At 35.2% G+C, this 18,937-nt stretch overlaps 6 protein-coding genes across 6 annotated transcripts; 5 read left to right on the plus strand and 1 right to left on the minus strand.

Moving 5' to 3' along the window:
* Positions 1 to 508: 508 nt before the first annotated feature.
* L201_001122 (uncharacterized protein) lies at positions 509 to 4,694 on the plus strand (the record flags this gene model as incomplete). The annotated part of the gene is made up of 7 exons (XM_066216915.1): positions 509 to 3,070; positions 3,165 to 3,467; positions 3,581 to 3,659; positions 3,749 to 3,813; positions 3,880 to 3,897; positions 3,980 to 4,192; positions 4,260 to 4,694. 7 exons carry the CDS (start codon positions 509 to 511, stop codon positions 4,692 to 4,694), a joined length of 3,675 nt encoding a protein of 1,224 aa, XP_066073012.1.
* A 309-nt stretch (positions 4,695 to 5,003) lies between these two features.
* L201_001123 (uncharacterized protein) lies at positions 5,004 to 6,688 on the minus strand (the record flags this gene model as incomplete). Its single annotated transcript, XM_066216916.1, has 7 exons — positions 5,004 to 5,200; positions 5,293 to 5,385; positions 5,539 to 5,821; positions 5,911 to 5,939; positions 6,012 to 6,130; positions 6,214 to 6,327; positions 6,396 to 6,688. The coding sequence occupies 7 exons, from the start codon at positions 6,686 to 6,688 to the stop codon at positions 5,004 to 5,006; spliced, it is 1,128 nt and encodes a 375-aa protein (XP_066073013.1).
* Positions 6,689 to 7,143: 455 nt separating this feature from the next.
* L201_001124 (uncharacterized protein) lies at positions 7,144 to 8,350 on the plus strand (the record flags this gene model as incomplete). The annotated part of the gene is made up of 5 exons (XM_066216917.1): positions 7,144 to 7,202; positions 7,529 to 7,578; positions 7,643 to 8,077; positions 8,155 to 8,268; positions 8,334 to 8,350. The coding sequence occupies 5 exons, from the start codon at positions 7,144 to 7,146 to the stop codon at positions 8,348 to 8,350; spliced, it is 675 nt and encodes a 224-aa protein (XP_066073014.1).
* A 1,012-nt stretch (positions 8,351 to 9,362) lies between these two features.
* On the plus strand, positions 9,363 to 10,975 carry L201_001125 (uncharacterized protein; the record flags this gene model as incomplete). The annotated part of the gene is made up of 7 exons (XM_066216918.1): positions 9,363 to 9,539; positions 9,709 to 9,855; positions 9,950 to 10,093; positions 10,203 to 10,289; positions 10,401 to 10,565; positions 10,659 to 10,759; positions 10,861 to 10,975. 7 exons carry the CDS (start codon positions 9,363 to 9,365, stop codon positions 10,973 to 10,975), a joined length of 936 nt encoding a protein of 311 aa, XP_066073015.1.
* Positions 10,976 to 11,677: 702 nt separating this feature from the next.
* On the plus strand, positions 11,678 to 14,545 carry L201_001126 (uncharacterized protein; the record flags this gene model as incomplete). Its single annotated transcript, XM_066216919.1, has 3 exons — positions 11,678 to 11,774; positions 12,236 to 13,764; positions 13,859 to 14,545. 3 exons carry the CDS (start codon positions 11,678 to 11,680, stop codon positions 14,543 to 14,545), a joined length of 2,313 nt encoding a protein of 770 aa, XP_066073016.1.
* Positions 14,546 to 15,586: 1,041 nt separating this feature from the next.
* L201_001127 (uncharacterized protein) lies at positions 15,587 to 18,737 on the plus strand (the record flags this gene model as incomplete). The annotated part of the gene is made up of 12 exons (XM_066216920.1): positions 15,587 to 16,297; positions 16,421 to 16,729; positions 16,826 to 16,862; positions 16,938 to 16,960; positions 17,020 to 17,156; positions 17,224 to 17,365; positions 17,460 to 17,583; positions 17,683 to 17,941; positions 18,021 to 18,043; positions 18,112 to 18,216; positions 18,314 to 18,476; positions 18,566 to 18,737. The coding sequence occupies 12 exons, from the start codon at positions 15,587 to 15,589 to the stop codon at positions 18,735 to 18,737; spliced, it is 2,205 nt and encodes a 734-aa protein (XP_066073017.1).
* Positions 18,738 to 18,937: the final 200 nt, after the last annotated feature.

Raw genomic sequence — 18,937 nt, forward strand, 5'->3', positions numbered from 1 at the left:
ACATAGCTGCGGTAACCTTGAACCGTCGATGCCCGAACATGAACTTCGGCTCTAAGCTAAGATTAATTTAACTAACACGCGCTTTGACTTGGTACGTGCCTGAAATACGCGTTTATTACTGAGTACTGAGTATCTTGGGATACCTTTCCTCCACTTTTCTGTAATTTAATGGTATTTTTGGGTTAGACTAATATTAATATATTAATAGTTGAATTGCTTCACATCAAAACACACACACACTCACACACACATACCTTTGAGCTATAAATACAGAATTGACGGACATGGTAATTTTCATGGTCATATCAGGTCAAATGATCAGATGATCAGATGATCCGAGCGAAAGGAGGTGTTGATTGAAATTATCAATGTTTTGAAATTTGGACAAGGTGATCAAAGCGTTGTCACCCCTCCACTCTATAAATTATATTCGTCATACTACAGGAATAAGTAAGATTAAGGGAGGGAAAACTCAAATTACATGTGGTATACTGGATAAAGTAGAAAGATGGTGGACAGTAGCAAAACGAAAAGGGATATACCACCACATCTAATCTTGAAATCGATCTCACCCAGGAAACAGAGATCTCTTGATAAAACAATTACACCGACTACTTCACCTAAGAAAAGAAAGAGGTTAGAGGAGAAAAAGAAGAACAAGGAGAAGAAATCGTCTTCCAGTGAGCTTGTAACGTCAGCTGGCAAAACAGAAAATTTAGAATCCCCAAGGAAAAAGAGGAAGAAGGATAAGTTCTTGGATGTATCTGAGTTGGAGAAGGATGAAGAAGAAATTGTCGAGGACATAAAAAAGAAGAGAAAGTCTTCCAACAAAGCACTTCCAACTACTGCAACTCGCATCCCGACACCCCTCTCGCCGAAGAAACACAAAAAGTCGTCTGCCAGTAAAAACAATAAGAATCTTACTATTGAAGTTGATTCTGAGCCGCTTGATATTTCCACCCAGCTGACATCATCATCAATGTCTCTACCTTCTTCAACTTCCTCTACCACCCCGACAGAAACTCTTACAACAAAGAATGGTACAACTCTCACATACCAAAATGCTGGCATTATCCTTACCTCCTGGGGTCAATCTATAGGTCAACAAGCTCTTGAGATAGTTTACAGGAATGTTCTTTCTCTTGAACCTCAGGTGGATAGCCCAATCTCAAATCGATTACAAGCTAGAATCAAAGCAGCAGAATTAGAAGGAAGAAGTCCACCAAAAATATTAGAAAAAGGAAAAGAAATCGATATACACAATCCTCAAGATACTTTAAGAGAATGTTCGATTACTTTGCCAGAGATAGGGATTGTAAATTCTTTCAAACCATCTGAAGGTGGATGGAAAAATAAGAAATTAGCTAAACAAAGTGCATCTTTTGAATCTGTCAAAACATTATATGGTTTAGGCAAATTAGATGAAGATCTAAAACCCATATCGCCAAAGTCACCCTCACTTGCTACCACGAAGGTTGAAACTTCAGATGATAACGATAATGATATTTTAGAAGAGATCGATCAAAAAGTAGCGAAAGAAGTTAGATTAAGTACGAAATCTAGAAGTACTAAACAATGGGATGAACAAAAAGCATTGATTAAATCAAAATTACCACCTTCACCATCAGAATCAATGGTTACCACAAATGGTCAATCTGGTGTTGGAAAGTACAAATATCTAAAATCACCTTCATTTTGGTTAGATTCACCTTTATTAGAACCTGATCAACTATATGCATCTTCTTTAGAACTATTAATTGATGCGCCATATTATGAAAATTATAACATTCAGAAATCATGTAGGAAATTATGTTTAATTACTAGTCAACCATTAAATATCTTTGATGAGAATGGAATGATCGAACTGGATTTAACAGTTGGTGATCAACAACCTGATATCGGAACTAAATTTAGAATGATCGATCATGGTAAAATGAAAACATGGGAACAAAATAATCTTGAAAAAGCTTTAAAATTTACTGAAAGATTATTGAGAGCACAATTACAAAAACCATTCAAAGGTAATTTAGCTGAAATTAAATGGTTGATTGTTCCTCTCAAACCCGATTTCGAGCATGGGAACACTAAGATAGGTAAAAAAAAGAAATTACAAAGAAAAGATATATCATGGGATGAGATCGATAAAATTGTTGAAGGACCTATATTTAGTCCATTTGATGTGGATAATGTAGAAAATATGAAAAAACAATGTGAAGATGGAATAACAACTTCATCTGCAGAATTTTCAGAGAGAAGATATATTAAATCAATTAGATCAGATTTGAAATTATCTTCACCACATCCAATTATACCTAACAAAACGATTTTAGGGAGTTTAATATTACAACCAGAATTACAATATGAAGAAGAAGATCAAATTATATTAGAATTGGAAACTATCAAATCTTCTAAACATGGTGGAATTATAAATTCTATTTTATTTCCATTAAAAAATGAATTAAACTATTTACCAATTGAAATTCTAAAACTACATTGTATACCTTCATCAATATATAAACCATCAACTTTATTACCTTATTTCTTTCATCAATTAGATAATTTATTAATTTCGCAAGAACTTAATAATCAATGTTTCTCAGGATTGGTAAAACCTAAATTGTTGTTGAATAGTTTAACAACACCTTCAACAAATTTTTATCCAAATAAAAATTATGAAAGATTAGAATTTTTAGGTGATACAATCTTGAAATTTATAATTACTTTACAATCTTATCTGTTTATTTTGAATCATGATCAATATCGTAACGATGATAAAAATAAACAAAATGATACCGTAAAGATAGACGAAGATAACAAAAAACAATTAGAAGAATTTTTTTTGAACAGACATATTATAACGTCGAATCGATCTCTACAGAATTATTCAGTTTCAGACAATTTGCAGTTGAATAAATTCATCAGATCAAAAAGATTGAAAGTAAAAGATTGGTTACCGAAAGATTGGGATTTTGATTGGAATTCATCAGATTTACCTGCCAATAGACAAAATCACAAATTGCAGAAACTATCGTCTGATGATATGGAAAGTCAACATGATTTAGGTGATAAAGTGAGTAAGATCAACCATCGCTCGATCATTCGTTTCTTAAAAATTGTGTATCATCAGCTAGCTGAATTTCTTTCTTGAATTTCGCCGTTTTAAGGTACTTGCGGATGTTCTTGAAGCAATTATTGGTGCATCATACTTGACATCCCGCGATTTTGATGATGTTTTAATCGTCACCCATGCATTGGGAATACCAATCAAAGGTTTATACAAATGGTCTGATATAAAATATGTTATTCCTCCTTCAATTTCACAACAAAACAAAACAACAATAACTACTACCAGTAAAACTACAAATCCAGAAGAGAAATATATGAAATTTTTCAAATCGAAATTGAATAATGAAAATAGTATTTTAGGATATGAATTCAAGAACAAAAGTAGAATTGATCAAATTCTCGTATGTTTTCTTTTCCGCTTTATTGCAGCTATATATCTCACTACTGTTTGTCCTAAAGAATATTGATTAGATAGCTGATATAAACCAATATGGGAAATTTACATACACTTTAGAGTCTTGATATGAATTCACCAGGAAGAAAGAATACTTTTGATAAATATCGTTTACTTGGTAATGCGATTCTTGATTATTGTGCGTATATAATCCTTGCTTTTCTCAGCTATCGATTTTACCAAAAAGTGAAAAGGTATTTTAGCTGATGAGGTGTTTACGCCTTTTAGACATAGTCGAAAACTTGTTTGATAAATACCCAGATGAAGGTCCTGCTTCCTTGCATAATTTAAAGGTAGGTCCTCAGCTAGACGGTTTACTATAAACTTGAGAGTTCTTAGCTGATAGACTCTGATTCCAGGTTTCGAGAACAACTGAAGTAAGCTTGATGTGTTTCACAGGCCAAACAAGCTAGCATACTTGAGGAGGATAACGTTTTACTGACCCATGCCATTTCATAGGGTGTCAGATCTGCTTTGTGCACAGAACTTGGTCTTTTAGATCTACTTCGAGATGCGACTGATGAAACCAGATTACAAATAACGAAAATCCGGAAAGCTGCCAAAACAGCTAAAGCTAGAGCTGATCAACTTCGCTCTAAAGCTATTAAAGAGAAGAAGGAAGATGCCAAAGAAGTTGGTTTGGAATGGTGGACTGATATAGCTACAAGTCATGTAAGTGTTGTGTATAGCACGAGAAATGTAAAAACTATACTTACGGTTTTAATGATATCGATTATAGTCCACTTCAGATCCTTTAGAAGCTTTAATAGGAGCAATAACGCATGATTCTGAATTCTCATTCGAACCAACTAGAAAAATATTTCATGAAAGGATATTACCATTTTATGTAACATATTGTTTTCCACCTAAAAAACAACCGAATCATCCAAAAGATGAATTGATTAAATGGTTACAATCTAAAGGTTGTTCAACCAATATTCATTTATCAATTGAAAGGAAATTGATTATCCAAAAATTATCGGCCTCACGGAAGAATGAAGAAGAAGAAGAAATCGTGGTTAGATTTCATGGTACCGAGATTACCAAGGAAAAAATTGAATTTGGTTCAGGAGGTAAAACTTTAAGGAAAGTTTGTCAATTTACTTTATCTTTCTTGAAAGATCAAGGTGGTTTAGAGAAATTGTGTAATTGCAAAAATGCGAAAAAGGGATAACGACTAGTGGTTCAATTGTTGGAACAGGAAGGATTGACTTACTTGGCGAAATGTTTTAGCTTGACGCGTTGACGCATTGACGTTTCTTAGTTTAGAAACTGAAGTCTTAACAAGTAATTTTGTTAGGAGATCTGTTAGATTAGTTATGAATCAGTATGTATAGTCATTTAGTTATCCTCTTCCTCTTGAATATATAATCAGTCACCGTGTTGTAAATAGTATAGTATACAACTTTTTCATGCAACATATATGTAGTCTTTTGCCCTTCAGCTCAACTTCAACTTGGTTTCCAGGCATCATCTATAGTATTCAATTTGGACGTATAGTAGGGGAAGGAGGTGGTGATAGAGGTAATGGAATATGTCTAGCTAATTCCAATTGTTGTAAAGCTGCTCTAGATTGATTTAAGGTTTGAGTACGTAAGACTCTTGAAATCGGTTTCATGAGTGCTTCTTGGTATGCTTGACGAATCTGAGGATGTGAAGAGATACTTCTTTCAACTAAGACTGAACAAATGACAAATGTGATATCAATATCGTCATCGTAAATCGTATATATAAAGATTATTGGACCTGGTTTTGAGGCATGTTGAACTTACTATCTTGCATATTATGTTGTATTAAATTTTCAATATTTTTCGGATCACCAGTTGACATCAATGATACAACTTCAGATTGGAAAGAACTGATGGCTAACATTTTTGAAGAGGTCGAAGATAACGATTCATGATATCAGCTCGTATTCAGAGACCGTTGTAAAAAGAGGCGGAGCTTGATAGAAGAGAAGAGCATAGAGCTACTGAAAGGAAGACAACTTTAGAGAAACTAAATTACAACCGACTCACATTCCATTTCAAGTTGTTTTGACATATTCAGAACTTTCAACCATTCATCTTCTCTTGATGGAGGTGATGGACACCATACACTAGTCAATTGATTAATAGCAATTGATATCGTAGTGAATATATGATGTAAAAATGAAATTTGTATAAATTGAGGTTCTTTTAGTATTCGAAATATGTAACCTAATATCGATGCTGATCGTCCAAAAACATCTGAGAAAGAGGATGATGATAAAATCAAGTTGAGTTCCAGTAATAGTAGTACGCAGAACAATGTATGTCTCCACTATCAATTGAGAAATTTCGCAAAAATGGTCAGCGGTATCCCGTTATAATAGATTACAAAGTAGTGATGAAAAAAAAATGGTAACTCACGTATGATCCTTCTCTAGCTTTGCCTAATACTGCAAGATCGCTCAATATCAGCTATCATATATCTTACCTGATTCATTATAGTAGGGTAGAAATCTTCTTACGAGAAAGTAATAACATGAATCCTCCTGACACTAGATAAAATCCAATTGAGTGGTTCAATCCTGTGATGATGTATTCTCTTACGGAAGCTGATTTCCAATCCAATATCTTTGGTCCAAATCTATGACGGCAAGAATAAAAAACAAGACAAGAGTTAACAACGATTGCGAGACGTGTCGATCTGGCTAAATGCAAACAATTTACCTATCATAAGCATATCTTTTGACTGGATCAGATAGTGTTTCATAAGCCCTTCTAATCAATATGAATATTTCATCATTCCCTGATCCAGCTCTATCTGGATGGTATAATCTTGATCTGCCAAAATAAAACAACCAATAAGGTAAGACTTCCACATTGATAACATAGGCATTAAGCTAGCTTACAAATTTCTATAAGCCTTTTTCAATCCATCTTCATCAACATCTGTACTGACACCTAATAAACCATAAAAATCTTCCCTTATATTCTTATCTTTCTCATTGGTGTAGAAAGTATATGCTAAATAAGTACATATAACACCAGTAAATGCTATTCTATAATTCCTTATGTAAGTAGGTGAACCTCTTGGTGCAGCTGGAAATATTGCTGGAACGAATTGTGTTAAGTATGGTAATATTTGGTGGGTAATTTGGGCTGGAAGGAATGACCAGAGTAAAGGCGACAAGAGTGACGACATTGTCAGCGTTGTGGTCGAAGCCGATAATTGATTGTTCAGAGTGCGCAAAGACCTTGTCTTTTAAAAGACCTCGTATATTTAGTTCACATACATAATATCCATAAAGGACAATAGCATAACCTTACAACATCACAGTCTTATCTTTCTGTAGTTAGCTTCGAAAGATCTGATAATCACGTGGAGCCCCTTTCTTGAAACGGACATTGTTTCAAACTCCCCCTTTCCCCCTTTTCAGAGCTTTGCCACCCGCGGTAATTGCGGAAATAGCGAGGTACTGTATACCCTTTTGGAAAAGTTGGTGGATAACGTTGGATCAACACGTTTGCAGGTTTACTTACAGATTCTAGTCTGCTCCTCCTGAATATAAAAAGTTCTCTTGTTTCTATCTCTTTCTCTCTCCCTCTCTTGGAAAAACCAAAAAAAAAACCAAAAAGACAAAAAACAAATCATTCAAAATGTCTACCGATCTTAAACAACTCGAACAACTCCTCGCTGGTAAATCATACATTGATGGGTAAGTTTGAAGCTTTCCACCTTCTCTGAAAGGATATAGCATTGGATTATCCCAACTTTTTCCACCTTTTTTCTATCCTCCATTTCTCCTCTATAATGTGATCCTACCTACGCATCACAACACATAATATGATGATATACCGTTTTGGTCCGTGTTTCCGAGTTCAGCGGCTTAAGACCCCGCGACTTATAACGTTGAAGATAATATACTTCCAAACCCACTGATTTTTGTAAACTACGCTTTGTCCTCTTTTCGAAGAAAAAAGATAAATCTTATGGGAAACACCTTGAAGAGGACTTGATAGCTAACGATCAATCATTTGATAGTTTCCAACCAACATCAGCCGATGTTGAAGTCTTCCAAGGTCTCGGTTCAGGTAAGTTAGCTTTTCTTTTCGCCCTAATTGTTCTGGGTGGTTAAAGCTAATATACTACGAACAGCCCCAGAAGCCACCTTCCCACACTCATTAAGATGGTACAACCACATTAAATCATACGAATCCGAATTCTCTTCATTACCAAAAGGTACCAACCCATTATCCGCTTCTTCTTCTACTTCTGCACCAGCTGCCGCTGCTGATGAAGCTGAAGATGATGAAGATGTTGATTTATTCGGTTCAGATGATGAAGAAGATGATGCTGAAGCTGAAAGAATTAAAGCTGAAAGAATCGCTAAATACAATGAAGCCAAAGCAGCTAAGACTGCTGAAAAATTAGCTGCTGGTAAAACTTTAGAAGTTGCCAAATCAGTTGTCACATTACAAGTCAAACCATGGGATGATGAAACTGATATGGCCGCTTTAGAACAAGAAGTTAGAGCTATTGAAAAAGAAGGTTTAGTTTGGGGTGCTTCTAAATTAGTACCAGTCGGTTACGGTAAGTGATACATCTAGCCATCATCAACCATGTTTACCTGAGCGAATGTAATCTGATGGTATCCATTGTGATCTTAGGTATCCGAATGCTCCAAATCACCCTTGTTATTGAAGATGCCAAAATCTCTCTTGATGAACTCCAAGAAGAAATTGCCGAAATCGAGGACCACGTCCAATCCTCTGATGTTGCTGGTAAGTTCACGCTCATACAATCTTAAGCGCTGTTACAGTATTCTGATTGTGCTTCTCCTTCTCAGCTATGCAAAAACTCTAAGCTATTCGACATTTGGGTTTGATACAGTTGAATAGTTTTGATTATTTGGATATGCATATAACGTATGATAATGACTGGATCATACATGCTCACATCAATAACAGCACACGTTTGAAGACAAAAAACTGATCTCGTTGAATGATCTAGCGCGAACGTTTCGCTTGAGCATCACTTCAGATTTACCCTCCCGTTGATAATCCAGACTTTTGTGATTGAATGGACCGGAATTTGCCAGATAAATAGAAGCGTTGATCGCTGGGATCAATTGAAATTACAAAACTTAGAACACCTTGAGAACTCCGAACTAATGAGGAGCTTTAACGATGATAAGGAAATTTTCACTCTGCTCAATACAGTATCATACATAATCCAGAACAATTTACGTTTGGTAAGTTTTATTAGTCGAATCATGATATAACTTTATTAGAGATACAATTGTGGTCTTACCATAACGATATCACATATTGAATGGAAACTTTATTTTTCGTTTTTTCGCTGTTTCACTGATACCACATTAATTTTACTTATCAACCATGGAGTACCGTAGTCGTACTGAAACAAAAAAATGCCCAAATATTCTGGGAAAATATGACGCACATCAATCTTAGAACATTATCTCGACGAACAGAGTTAAATTAATAGACAGAAAATGGTAATTCACCACAAGTTAAGTGGAATATAATGAATGTCTTTGAACCAATGTTTCTTAGCTACTGTATGATGTTTGAATATCAGTTATCGAAATTGAATTCAATCTTTAGAAAATACGATAATAGCTTTTCACATAAAGCGATCCCTCATTTTTATAATTGATACATTCAAATGATTGGGGATGATATACTCTTAAGGAAAATATCTGAAAGACTACGGTGTAAATTTCGTGCTCAATATAAAAGCTTTGATGTATTGATATATATAGTCTAATAGCCAAGTATACCACCTCTTCTTGATTATCATTTAGTGATCCCCTACTTACAACAAGTACAGGTATTTGTACAAGTTTTTAATTAAGATGTTCAACTTCAAAGCGACTTCGATCATCTTAATAGGGTTACTCTTTCATCTATTTTTAAAGGTCAAAGCGGCAGTTACATATAGTTCAACATTCGCAAGTTGTGTAACTCAATCAGCTTATCAACCTAATGGTGGATATCAACCTGGAACCTTTACGAATTCACAAGCATGTTCAGTGAGTTAGGATACTCGATTCTATCTCAAATCTATCCCAAGCTACTTGATAAATTCCCAGAATCCCTCTTATGATAATTCATCTTTTCTCTCCCTACAACACATCCTACCTTACTTGCTTTAAAACAATTGATGTTGATATTGATTGAAATTACCGATTTCCTCCGTAGCAAAGATGTTTTTCAGGAGGTTCGCAATACATCTATTCAGCTTGGATATCAACTACATTTGCATGCTATTGCGGTTCGAATAGTTTCTCAACAGCTTCTGTAGTTGCCGGTAATGCGAATGGATGTGGTATCAATTTTGAAGTTTCAGTGAGTATAACCAACCCTTTTAAATGCCCAAAGAACACTTGCACAGCGATAATTCTCATCGGTTTGACTTTATATCCAATGTGATTTTCTATAGATCACCCACACCACATTCCAGTTCCAACAATGTACAAATAACTACCGGTTAACCTATTATGATCTTCAATCTAGTTCAAGTGATTTTTACTCTATTTTTCAAACTGCAAATTGTCGAAGAAGTCAATATTTGGCAATTTGGCCAGTGAGTTTAACAACTACTTCGATTCCGCCGAACCATCTTCGCTTGTCCAAGTTTGGTTTTACTGATTTTCTCATTTGGTATTACTGTTATTATCTCAAAATATCATTAGACCTCAGGAAATACCTTTTTATGGGCTTGTGGTAACGGTTACCAATCTACAGGTCCAACTGGTAATTGTGGTTATCAAATAAACAGAGTGAGTCGTAAAGCGCTTTCTACTTGATCGTCTCGCCCATGCTGAACGATCTGTGTAAAGAAGCTTTACTGAACCAAATTGAACTTTGCTCTTTTGGCTTTGTATGTACAGATTTACTTCCATCCGCCAGATGCAACAATATCAAATTTAGCTAAGAGATCTAAAGATGATCAAAAGCGTAGATTATCTCAACATGAACAACATATTTCTAATAATCATTGGTGTCCAAAAGGCTTGACTGCTTGTCAATTACAAAATGATCCTACAAGTTTCGAGGTAAGTCGTCCTTTCCATCCCCATTGACTGGCACCAGATCAATCTTTACGACAAGCTGATTAGACTATGAACTTCTACGTATAACACAAATAGTGTATCGATACTAATAGTGAATTAGAATCTTGTGGTGGCTGTTTACATGGGGATTATCACCCACCAGGATATCAAAATATGACAGTATCAGCTGGAAAAGAGTCAGTCTCCATTTCCATATTTAGCCCTGCTTATCTTGATATCTCGCTTTGCGGCAACTGGCTGATGATGATTTCTTGTTGATAACCTGTTGTTTTCACAGTTGTTCGGCTGTACAAGGTGTAGCAAGAGGGCATTCTTCCTGTATTGATGGTACATGTCAATTCGATTGTAGAACAGGTTGGAAATATAGAGATGGACAATGTGTGAAGTCGTAGAAATCTATTTGGACATTGATTGCCTGCTTCGCGTATTTAAATATTATTTATAACTATTGTTGTCATGCGGTCTCTCTCTTCGAAATATGATTCAACTTGGTTTTTCTTTCTGAATTATCGGACAATTTTCTCCTCAACATTATTAGCTTGATCAGTATCTGCTTCACTAAAGTAGTTGATCCTCAAGTAGTATATAGTACAAAGAGACAAAGAGAAAATATGCATTATTATTGAGAACAACTCACATGAAATTGCTCACCCTACATCATCAGACGTGCCTGTGTATCCAAGCTTAACAACCATTATTTACTAGTCTATTTTCGGTACGATCCGAGCGTTGTTTATAACATCCAAAACATGAAAAGAGAAAGAAGGGGGTTGAAACTATGTTGTAAATGCTGAAGATAGAAGAAGAAAAAGAAAGGAAACTGAAAGTTATCCCTTTACATTTGACGATTGTGGTTGAGATGAAACGTACGCCTTTGATACTGTACATTCTCCTAATTAGACTGTAACATTTTGTCAACATCGTAAGGTAGGTTTGATCCATATATCGCTTGATCTCGTATACATTACTATTTCGCTTTAAAATCGATACCTATATGGAGATTTTTCAAGCAGTTCTAGTCCATATTATCATCAATTATACATATATGTATTTATAAGATCAGCCCTACTTAGCATCAACGAGATAACTTATCGATGCTTGTCGCACAAACACAGCCAGCGGCTATACACAACGGTGTGAGTATAAATACGCCAGGATGGGATGAACAGATAGTACCTACTTTGAAGAAACGTGAGTGATCTTTTTCTTGGTTTTGATATACATATCACAGAGATCAAACATCGCTCTCGCGTGAAAGTGGAAGATGAATTAGCTAGTATTACGTTAATCGTGTTAGTACGATGCATGATGATGATGATCATTCCCGGTTATATCCTCATTTCAACCAAGGTTAGGACAGGAATAGACAGTAGTGTCTCATTTTGGCTTTAATTTACTTCAATTCATTTCCTCTCTCATATTCATAATTGTTAGACCTTTCCTTATCTTTTAGTTTCTTCTTCTTCTTTGAGAACATTATACAAGCCTAATATCCTTTCTATCCCTCCTTTGTACCACAAACAAGTTTCCTGTTATCCTAATATACTATTTCCTTTTGCTGGAACAGAAAACATTCGTGAAGGAACCATTGAGCTAATCAATCAACTTTTGTATCATCATCACATGACATGATGTGTAACAATATAATATAGGATTGGAATCCGAATCGAAATATCTAACTAAACGATTATCAGCCACTTCATTTGAAGAGAAACCATTATACGTTAAACATTCTTCACCTTCAAGATTGAATCAATTTCCACAATCACCTACATTTGGTGTATTTCCACATCAACATCAACAACATCAACAACACTCCAACTCCAATAATTCATCAGCTGGACCTTCGTCAATATTATCTTTACCTAGATATAGAACCAAATCTGGATTTTTAATTGATGAAACGCGTAGAACGAGTAGTGAATATACTACTAGATATTTGAATAGTGATAGAGATATTAAAGGAAATCATGGTCAGATTATAGATTATTTAGAACAAAATCAAAGATCCAGATATATAGACAATTCAGCAACTGCTAAATCATCAATCTCTTCATCTGCATCACCTAGAATACCTTCTTCACAATCGACATCTAGAATTCCTACCAGACCCAGATCAAAATCACAATTATCGTCCTTAAATAGACCTCTGCTTAATCATTCGTATACCACTCCTTCTCCACCTATACCGCCTCCTCCACCAGTATCATCAACAGGTGGAACAGGAATACCAATAGTGAAAAATTCACCTAGATCTAGATCCAGATCGCCATCAAAGAATTATAATAATATGAGTGTAGCTGTGGTTGAACCAAGGAGGGAAAGTTTAGAATTAGGTGGAAGTAGAATAAAAGAAGGATTTATCAAAAATGAATTACCACCATTTAAGATGAATCCAAACGAAGCTTTACGTATAGCTGAAAAAGGACATGAAATGAATTTCAATGGTTCACCAAGAAACAACAATATCCAAAACACGAATAATAATGATTTGTTAGATGAAACAAGAAGAAGATCGATTTCAATGAAACCTAATAGTCAGAAGAACTTGAATCCAAATACAAGAAACAACGTTATGATGGAAAGAAGTGGATCATCAGGATCAGATAGATCATCAAGAAGGAATAGTAGACCTTCAACTTCTTCAGCGACTATGGGAAATAATCAAAGAGGTTATGGTATATCAACTTCACATACTGGTTTAGGTTTAGGTATGGGTCAACCATCTTCATCAAAATTGATGAATAGTAAATCTATGAATCATCAACAAAGATCAGGATCAACTTCAAGATCACCTATTAATGGATCATCACCTACAGTAGGAGGATTCAATGCACCTAGATCAGCATCTCTAAATTTGTTATCAAATAGTCCATCATTATCAAATCATGGTACACCACCAAGTGCAAGATTAGGTGTAGCAGCACATTTCATACCACCAGAATCAAATTATACACCACCAAAAAACACAAATTGGGATGATGTTGTTTTACCTACTGTAGCTAAGAAATTAGGTATAAACGAAAATGAGAGAGATAAAAAATTGTCTCCAATCGAAACAGGGGTAGAAGAAGAGGATTTAGCTGTAGAATGGGATAAAGATGGTACTCCAATTAGATGGGTTAAAAGGAAACCTGGAGCAAAAATCGGTTTGGGTTTAGGTGAATCCGTAACCAGTCAAGTAAGTCTATGGTTCACAATTTTAGCTCGATTTAGCCTTTACGGTGTAAAATGATAGTTTATATTGATACTAATTCCATCGCTCCTGTTTATAGAATACATCGCAAGTTAGCGATACAACCCCACAACGTACTCATGCATTTTCCCCAACGTTTGAACCATCTCCTGATAATCCACTACATCTTCGTCCCAAACCTTCATCCACTTCATTACGAAATAAAGGATCTTCCGATGGTCTTGAATTATCGCCATTACGCACGACGAATGGGCGATCCGCATCATTAGGTCAACCTATATCTCAAGGAGAATCATCTCTTTCGAGCATGAATAGTAGAATGAATAATGCTTATTATCCTGGAAGCGAAACTTTACTAGACCAACATCCAAATAGTGGTATACAAAAGAAATCAAGTTCACAAACCCTTTCAAATCCAACTCAAAGTATAAGTAGAAAACCATCATTGTTGAGAAAAAGAGAAGCGTCATCAAAAAGCATATCAAGACAAGAATCAGATTTATCATTGCGTAATAAAAGAAATCAATCTAATAGCTCCCCGTTCCGACCTCCTACTCAAAATCAACAACAACCACCACAACCATTTGGTAATATCCAGAGTGGTACGCCTGGTACAACACACAGAATAACTGATGCCATTTACGAAAATCAACTGGCTAGAGAGAACGAGAAGAATATTAGAACCAACAATAATAATAACGCTTCGAAAGCGAAAGGAAAAGATGATGGTTCACATGGTAAAGGCTGTGGATGCCTTATCATGTAAAAGTTGGGGGAAGATAACGCGATAGCAGATGTTGCAGAGGTTGGAATGGGGGTTTCCACGGGAGCGTTAGTCAGGTTCGAGCTATTCATCCTGGACCCTCAAGGATAGGAGGATTCGGAAGCGAATGTACCTCTATACATTCATTACCCCACCCATCAGACTGCCGAGCAATTTGATCATTTCCATCCATATAGCTTTCGTTTAATATCACGCATTATAATCATTTTCCATCCGTACATACTACAACTGTTGCACTATATTAGAAGTCAGATCATGTCATGTAAGTCAGTTAGGTTCAATCATCATACAAGTATATATACATATATATATATATAGATATATATATATAGATATATATTCATTATGCACAATTATTTCTATCCTAATTTAATACCCACTAGATTCCGTTGAAGAAGCGGTATCATTTAGGGTTTGACGCGTCTAATAATGTCTAATCATCTTGACGCGTGATATATATGAAGATTACGACTAATGTCGATTTAGATTATATTCCAGGAAAAGCGGGATTTTTTGATGCCATCATCTTGATCACCCTTTGAGAAAGTGAAATTGAGGAATTGCGGATCTAGATTGTATAAATTGTATAAATAGCTTAAGATCTATTTTTTGCTACACGTATAGTACAGTAACCATCCTTACCAGTGTACAAGGGAAGGTCAACGCACAGACCAAGATAAACTAGAGAAGAACATGGTGCACGGACAATCAGGGTATAATTAGCGAGAAGATACTCTGTAACTTAGATAAGGAACGGGCAATTGATCATTTACAAATTGCATCTTTTTTTGACTTTTGCTGGATCACACGTTTTTGGGTGATATCGAGGATCTATTATTTGCAAATCATTGGTCATCTTTAATCGCAACGTCAATAGCTTATAGCAGACCAAATAAAGGTGAAAGTCATCAAAAGTTGGAAGAGCGAAATATCATACATATCGTCTTATGATAATTTTGGTTCTCTACATCACTCGACAAAAAAACTCAGATTAGGTAGTCCTCCTCGGTGGTGCTTGGAGAAATGGCTTTTCGTATACCTATACCGCGACGAGGTATACGTTCAGCATTGGTTCTTTTATTTTTACTATTATCACCTTATCTGTTATTCAAACATTTATCAATTTTAAATGGTAATACTGTAGAGGAAGATGGTTTACCTAAAACGAATAAAGATCTTTTGAAGAATAAAGTTGAAAATAGAAGAGATGAATTAGTCATAGGGAAACCTCCCAATTCTCATGATCAAATACAACTACCATTCGGTATAAGTGATAGGATAGATGACGAATATATTGAATTAGAGGATGATCAAGATCAAATGTTAAAACAAAAATATAGAAATAAATCCAAATCTAAATTTAGGCATGGTAGTATATCTGATAAAATAGAAAAAGAAGAAGAAGAAGGACAGAATAATCAACAAGATGATAATAATAACAACAACGACCTCGATTTGGGAGCAGACAACAGAAATATCAAAAGAGCTGAACATAAATTCCTAAAGAATGGATATTTGGTACCAAATCCTAAAGCACCACATCCAATATATAAATTAATTTCACATTCGAAACAATTATGGAATAAAAAATTGAATAAACAAAGTAAAACTTTGAAACAGGCTGTAGATGAATATCGTAGAAGATATGAAAGGAATCCACCAAAAGGTTTTGAAAGATGGTGGGCTTATGCAGAGAAAAATAATGTTCAATTGAAAGATGAATATGATCAAATTGTGAGTTCTCTTCATCTTCATTGTTCTTATCCCTATTCTACAGGTATTAAATACCTCTTACCCACCAATCATTCGAAAGAGAGCAAGTAGCTGATTTCAACTTGGTAATATCGCCCCTCATAGTACCACGATCTAGAACCATTTCATGCATTACCACCTAAAAAAATCCAATCATTATTAAAAGAATCATCTGAATTATCAGGAATGTATACAATTTCATGTCCTGGTATTTCTGTGACAGCTTCATCTGGATCAACAAAATGTATATATAAAATTGTTGAAAAGGGATTGAATGAAGAAGGTAGAAGAGTTGCAAAAGAAAGAGCAAAAGAACAATTAGGTTTATTAAAAGATATTGAAAATTTATTAGAACCTATTAAAATTGTCATGTATAGTCATGATGTTCCTTGGCAATTTGTTGGTCATGAATATGTAAGTAAAGCTTTGATAAGATAAAGTAGCTTAAATGAAATCATACGAAAATATACTGATGTCCGAAATTTATCTCTTCTTCTACGCCAATCGTAGAAAGGCGCTTTGGAAGATGCTGCCTCTGTTCGAGAATGTAAGTTGAAACTTAGCTTGTTTCCCAGCTATGGATTTAAAAAGATCAACTTGGCTAACCATAACGCAATCACAGTTTTTAATCCGGATGAGCATGAAGTGAGTTATCATATTTTTCACTCGCTTCCTCATCAGTCTTTACTGATAATCGATAAAAGATCGATACAGCACATCTTGGTTGGGCATCAGCTTGTGCACCACATAAACCACTCAGACATGATTATGATCCCGATGTTTTACCTAATCTAGAAGGTTTATGGACTGGTGATAAGAGTTTTGTATGGGATCATAAGGCGTGAGTATTTTTCTCGCTCGATTCACACATCCACTTAGCACTAACCGTCGAATACTCTTTTAAACAGTACAATGGACCCGTGTATACATCCAACTTTAACTCATTTAGTAGGCTTTTTATCAGGTCATGGTAAAGGTCCTGGACCAAGTAAAGAATTATATCCAGTTTTAGCAATGTGCAAAACTACTCTACATGCTGATGTGTTAGGTGTAAGTGATCTCGTATCGATTTGGTAGACGGTAGATAGACATCATCACCAAATGATATACAGTGGGATACTAATTTATGACTTGATCTAACCAGGTATCAATGGAAGCTTGGACTGAGGATGTTGGAGATGATCCAATTTGGGACGATAAGAAGGATGATAGAATGTTATGGAGAGGTAAAAATACTGGTATATACTTTAAAGATGGTGTACCATGGAGTGAGTGTTTTTGGTATTAATATCAGTATCGAATATGGAGAAGAGAAACAAATATCAACTTACTGACTTCTAATCTCCTTGTATTTGTTCAATTATCAGATATCTCGCAAAGAATCAATCTAGTTTCCAAAACATCCCAGACATTAGGTGATATACCGGTGTTCAAAGTACCTTCAGCAGCAGATAATCAATTAGAACCTGTTGGTAAACCAAATAATATACCTCTAAACAATTTGAATGATCATTTGATGGATGTAGCTTTTGTTGATCAAGCTATCCAATGTGATTCAAACGTATGCAAACAAGTTGAACAAGATTATAAATTTGGTTCGAGAAAAGATTGGTCACAGGGCAATCAGTGAGTTTATTACTGCCTGTGGCAATCCATCTTCATATTTCTGACAACCCGCAACTTACTCATCCCATTGCTTTTGTAGGTACAAATACCTTCTTGATATTGGTAAGTCCCCAAATCTGTTCCATATCGAATTGTGTTTGGACCATTACAGCTGACTCCCTTTGAAACAGATGGTAATGGATGGAGTGCAAGATTTAAGCGATTGATGACAACAAACTCTGTTGTATTGAAATCTACTATATTCCCAGAATGGTATACTGATAGAATACAACCTTGTAAGTGATACTTCCTCGCATACCACGAAGAAATTGTGGGATACTTAGTATTTAGTATACTAAATTTCGTATTAATTATACGTTTATACGTTTCTAGGGGTTCATTATATACCTATAAAAGCAGATTTAACAGATTTATATGATGTTTTATCTTTCTTCAGAGGTGGTCATGATGATTTAGCAAAAGAAATTGCTATACAAGGTACAAAATGGTCAAAATCATTTTGGAGAAAAGAAGATATGGTAGCTTATCAATTTAGGTAAGTTTAGTACCAAGAAAACATACATTGTACCGCTCCGATAGTGGGATTGGAAAGCTGATATACCTGGACTTGCATTCTACATCCAGATTATTCTTGGAATACTCTAGATTATTAGCGAATGATAGGGAAGAAGCTTCGTTTCATCTCACAGGAGAGGAATTGAAGAAAAGGTCAGATGAAGATATCATAATAACGGAAGAGACGGTTTCACAAGATGTGAACGATATTGTACAGACGAATGGTACACAATTTCAATAGACATAAATTAACATATACATAATCCTCATCCCATTTATCCCTGTTATGATTATCTTGTTGTATGCATTTATACGAAGACCGCCACCCCTTATCCCAATCCCAAAATAGATATCTCAAGTTCCGCCACTTATAGCAAATTGATTCCGTGCGTTATGATACTGAACACAGCATTCAAAGGTCGAACGGTAGCGTCAGCACGT

This window comes from Kwoniella dendrophila, chromosome 1 (genome assembly GCF_036810415.1).
Source record: "Kwoniella dendrophila CBS 6074 chromosome 1, complete sequence".
Classification (NCBI taxonomy): Eukaryota; Fungi; Basidiomycota; class Tremellomycetes; order Tremellales; family Cryptococcaceae; genus Kwoniella; species Kwoniella dendrophila.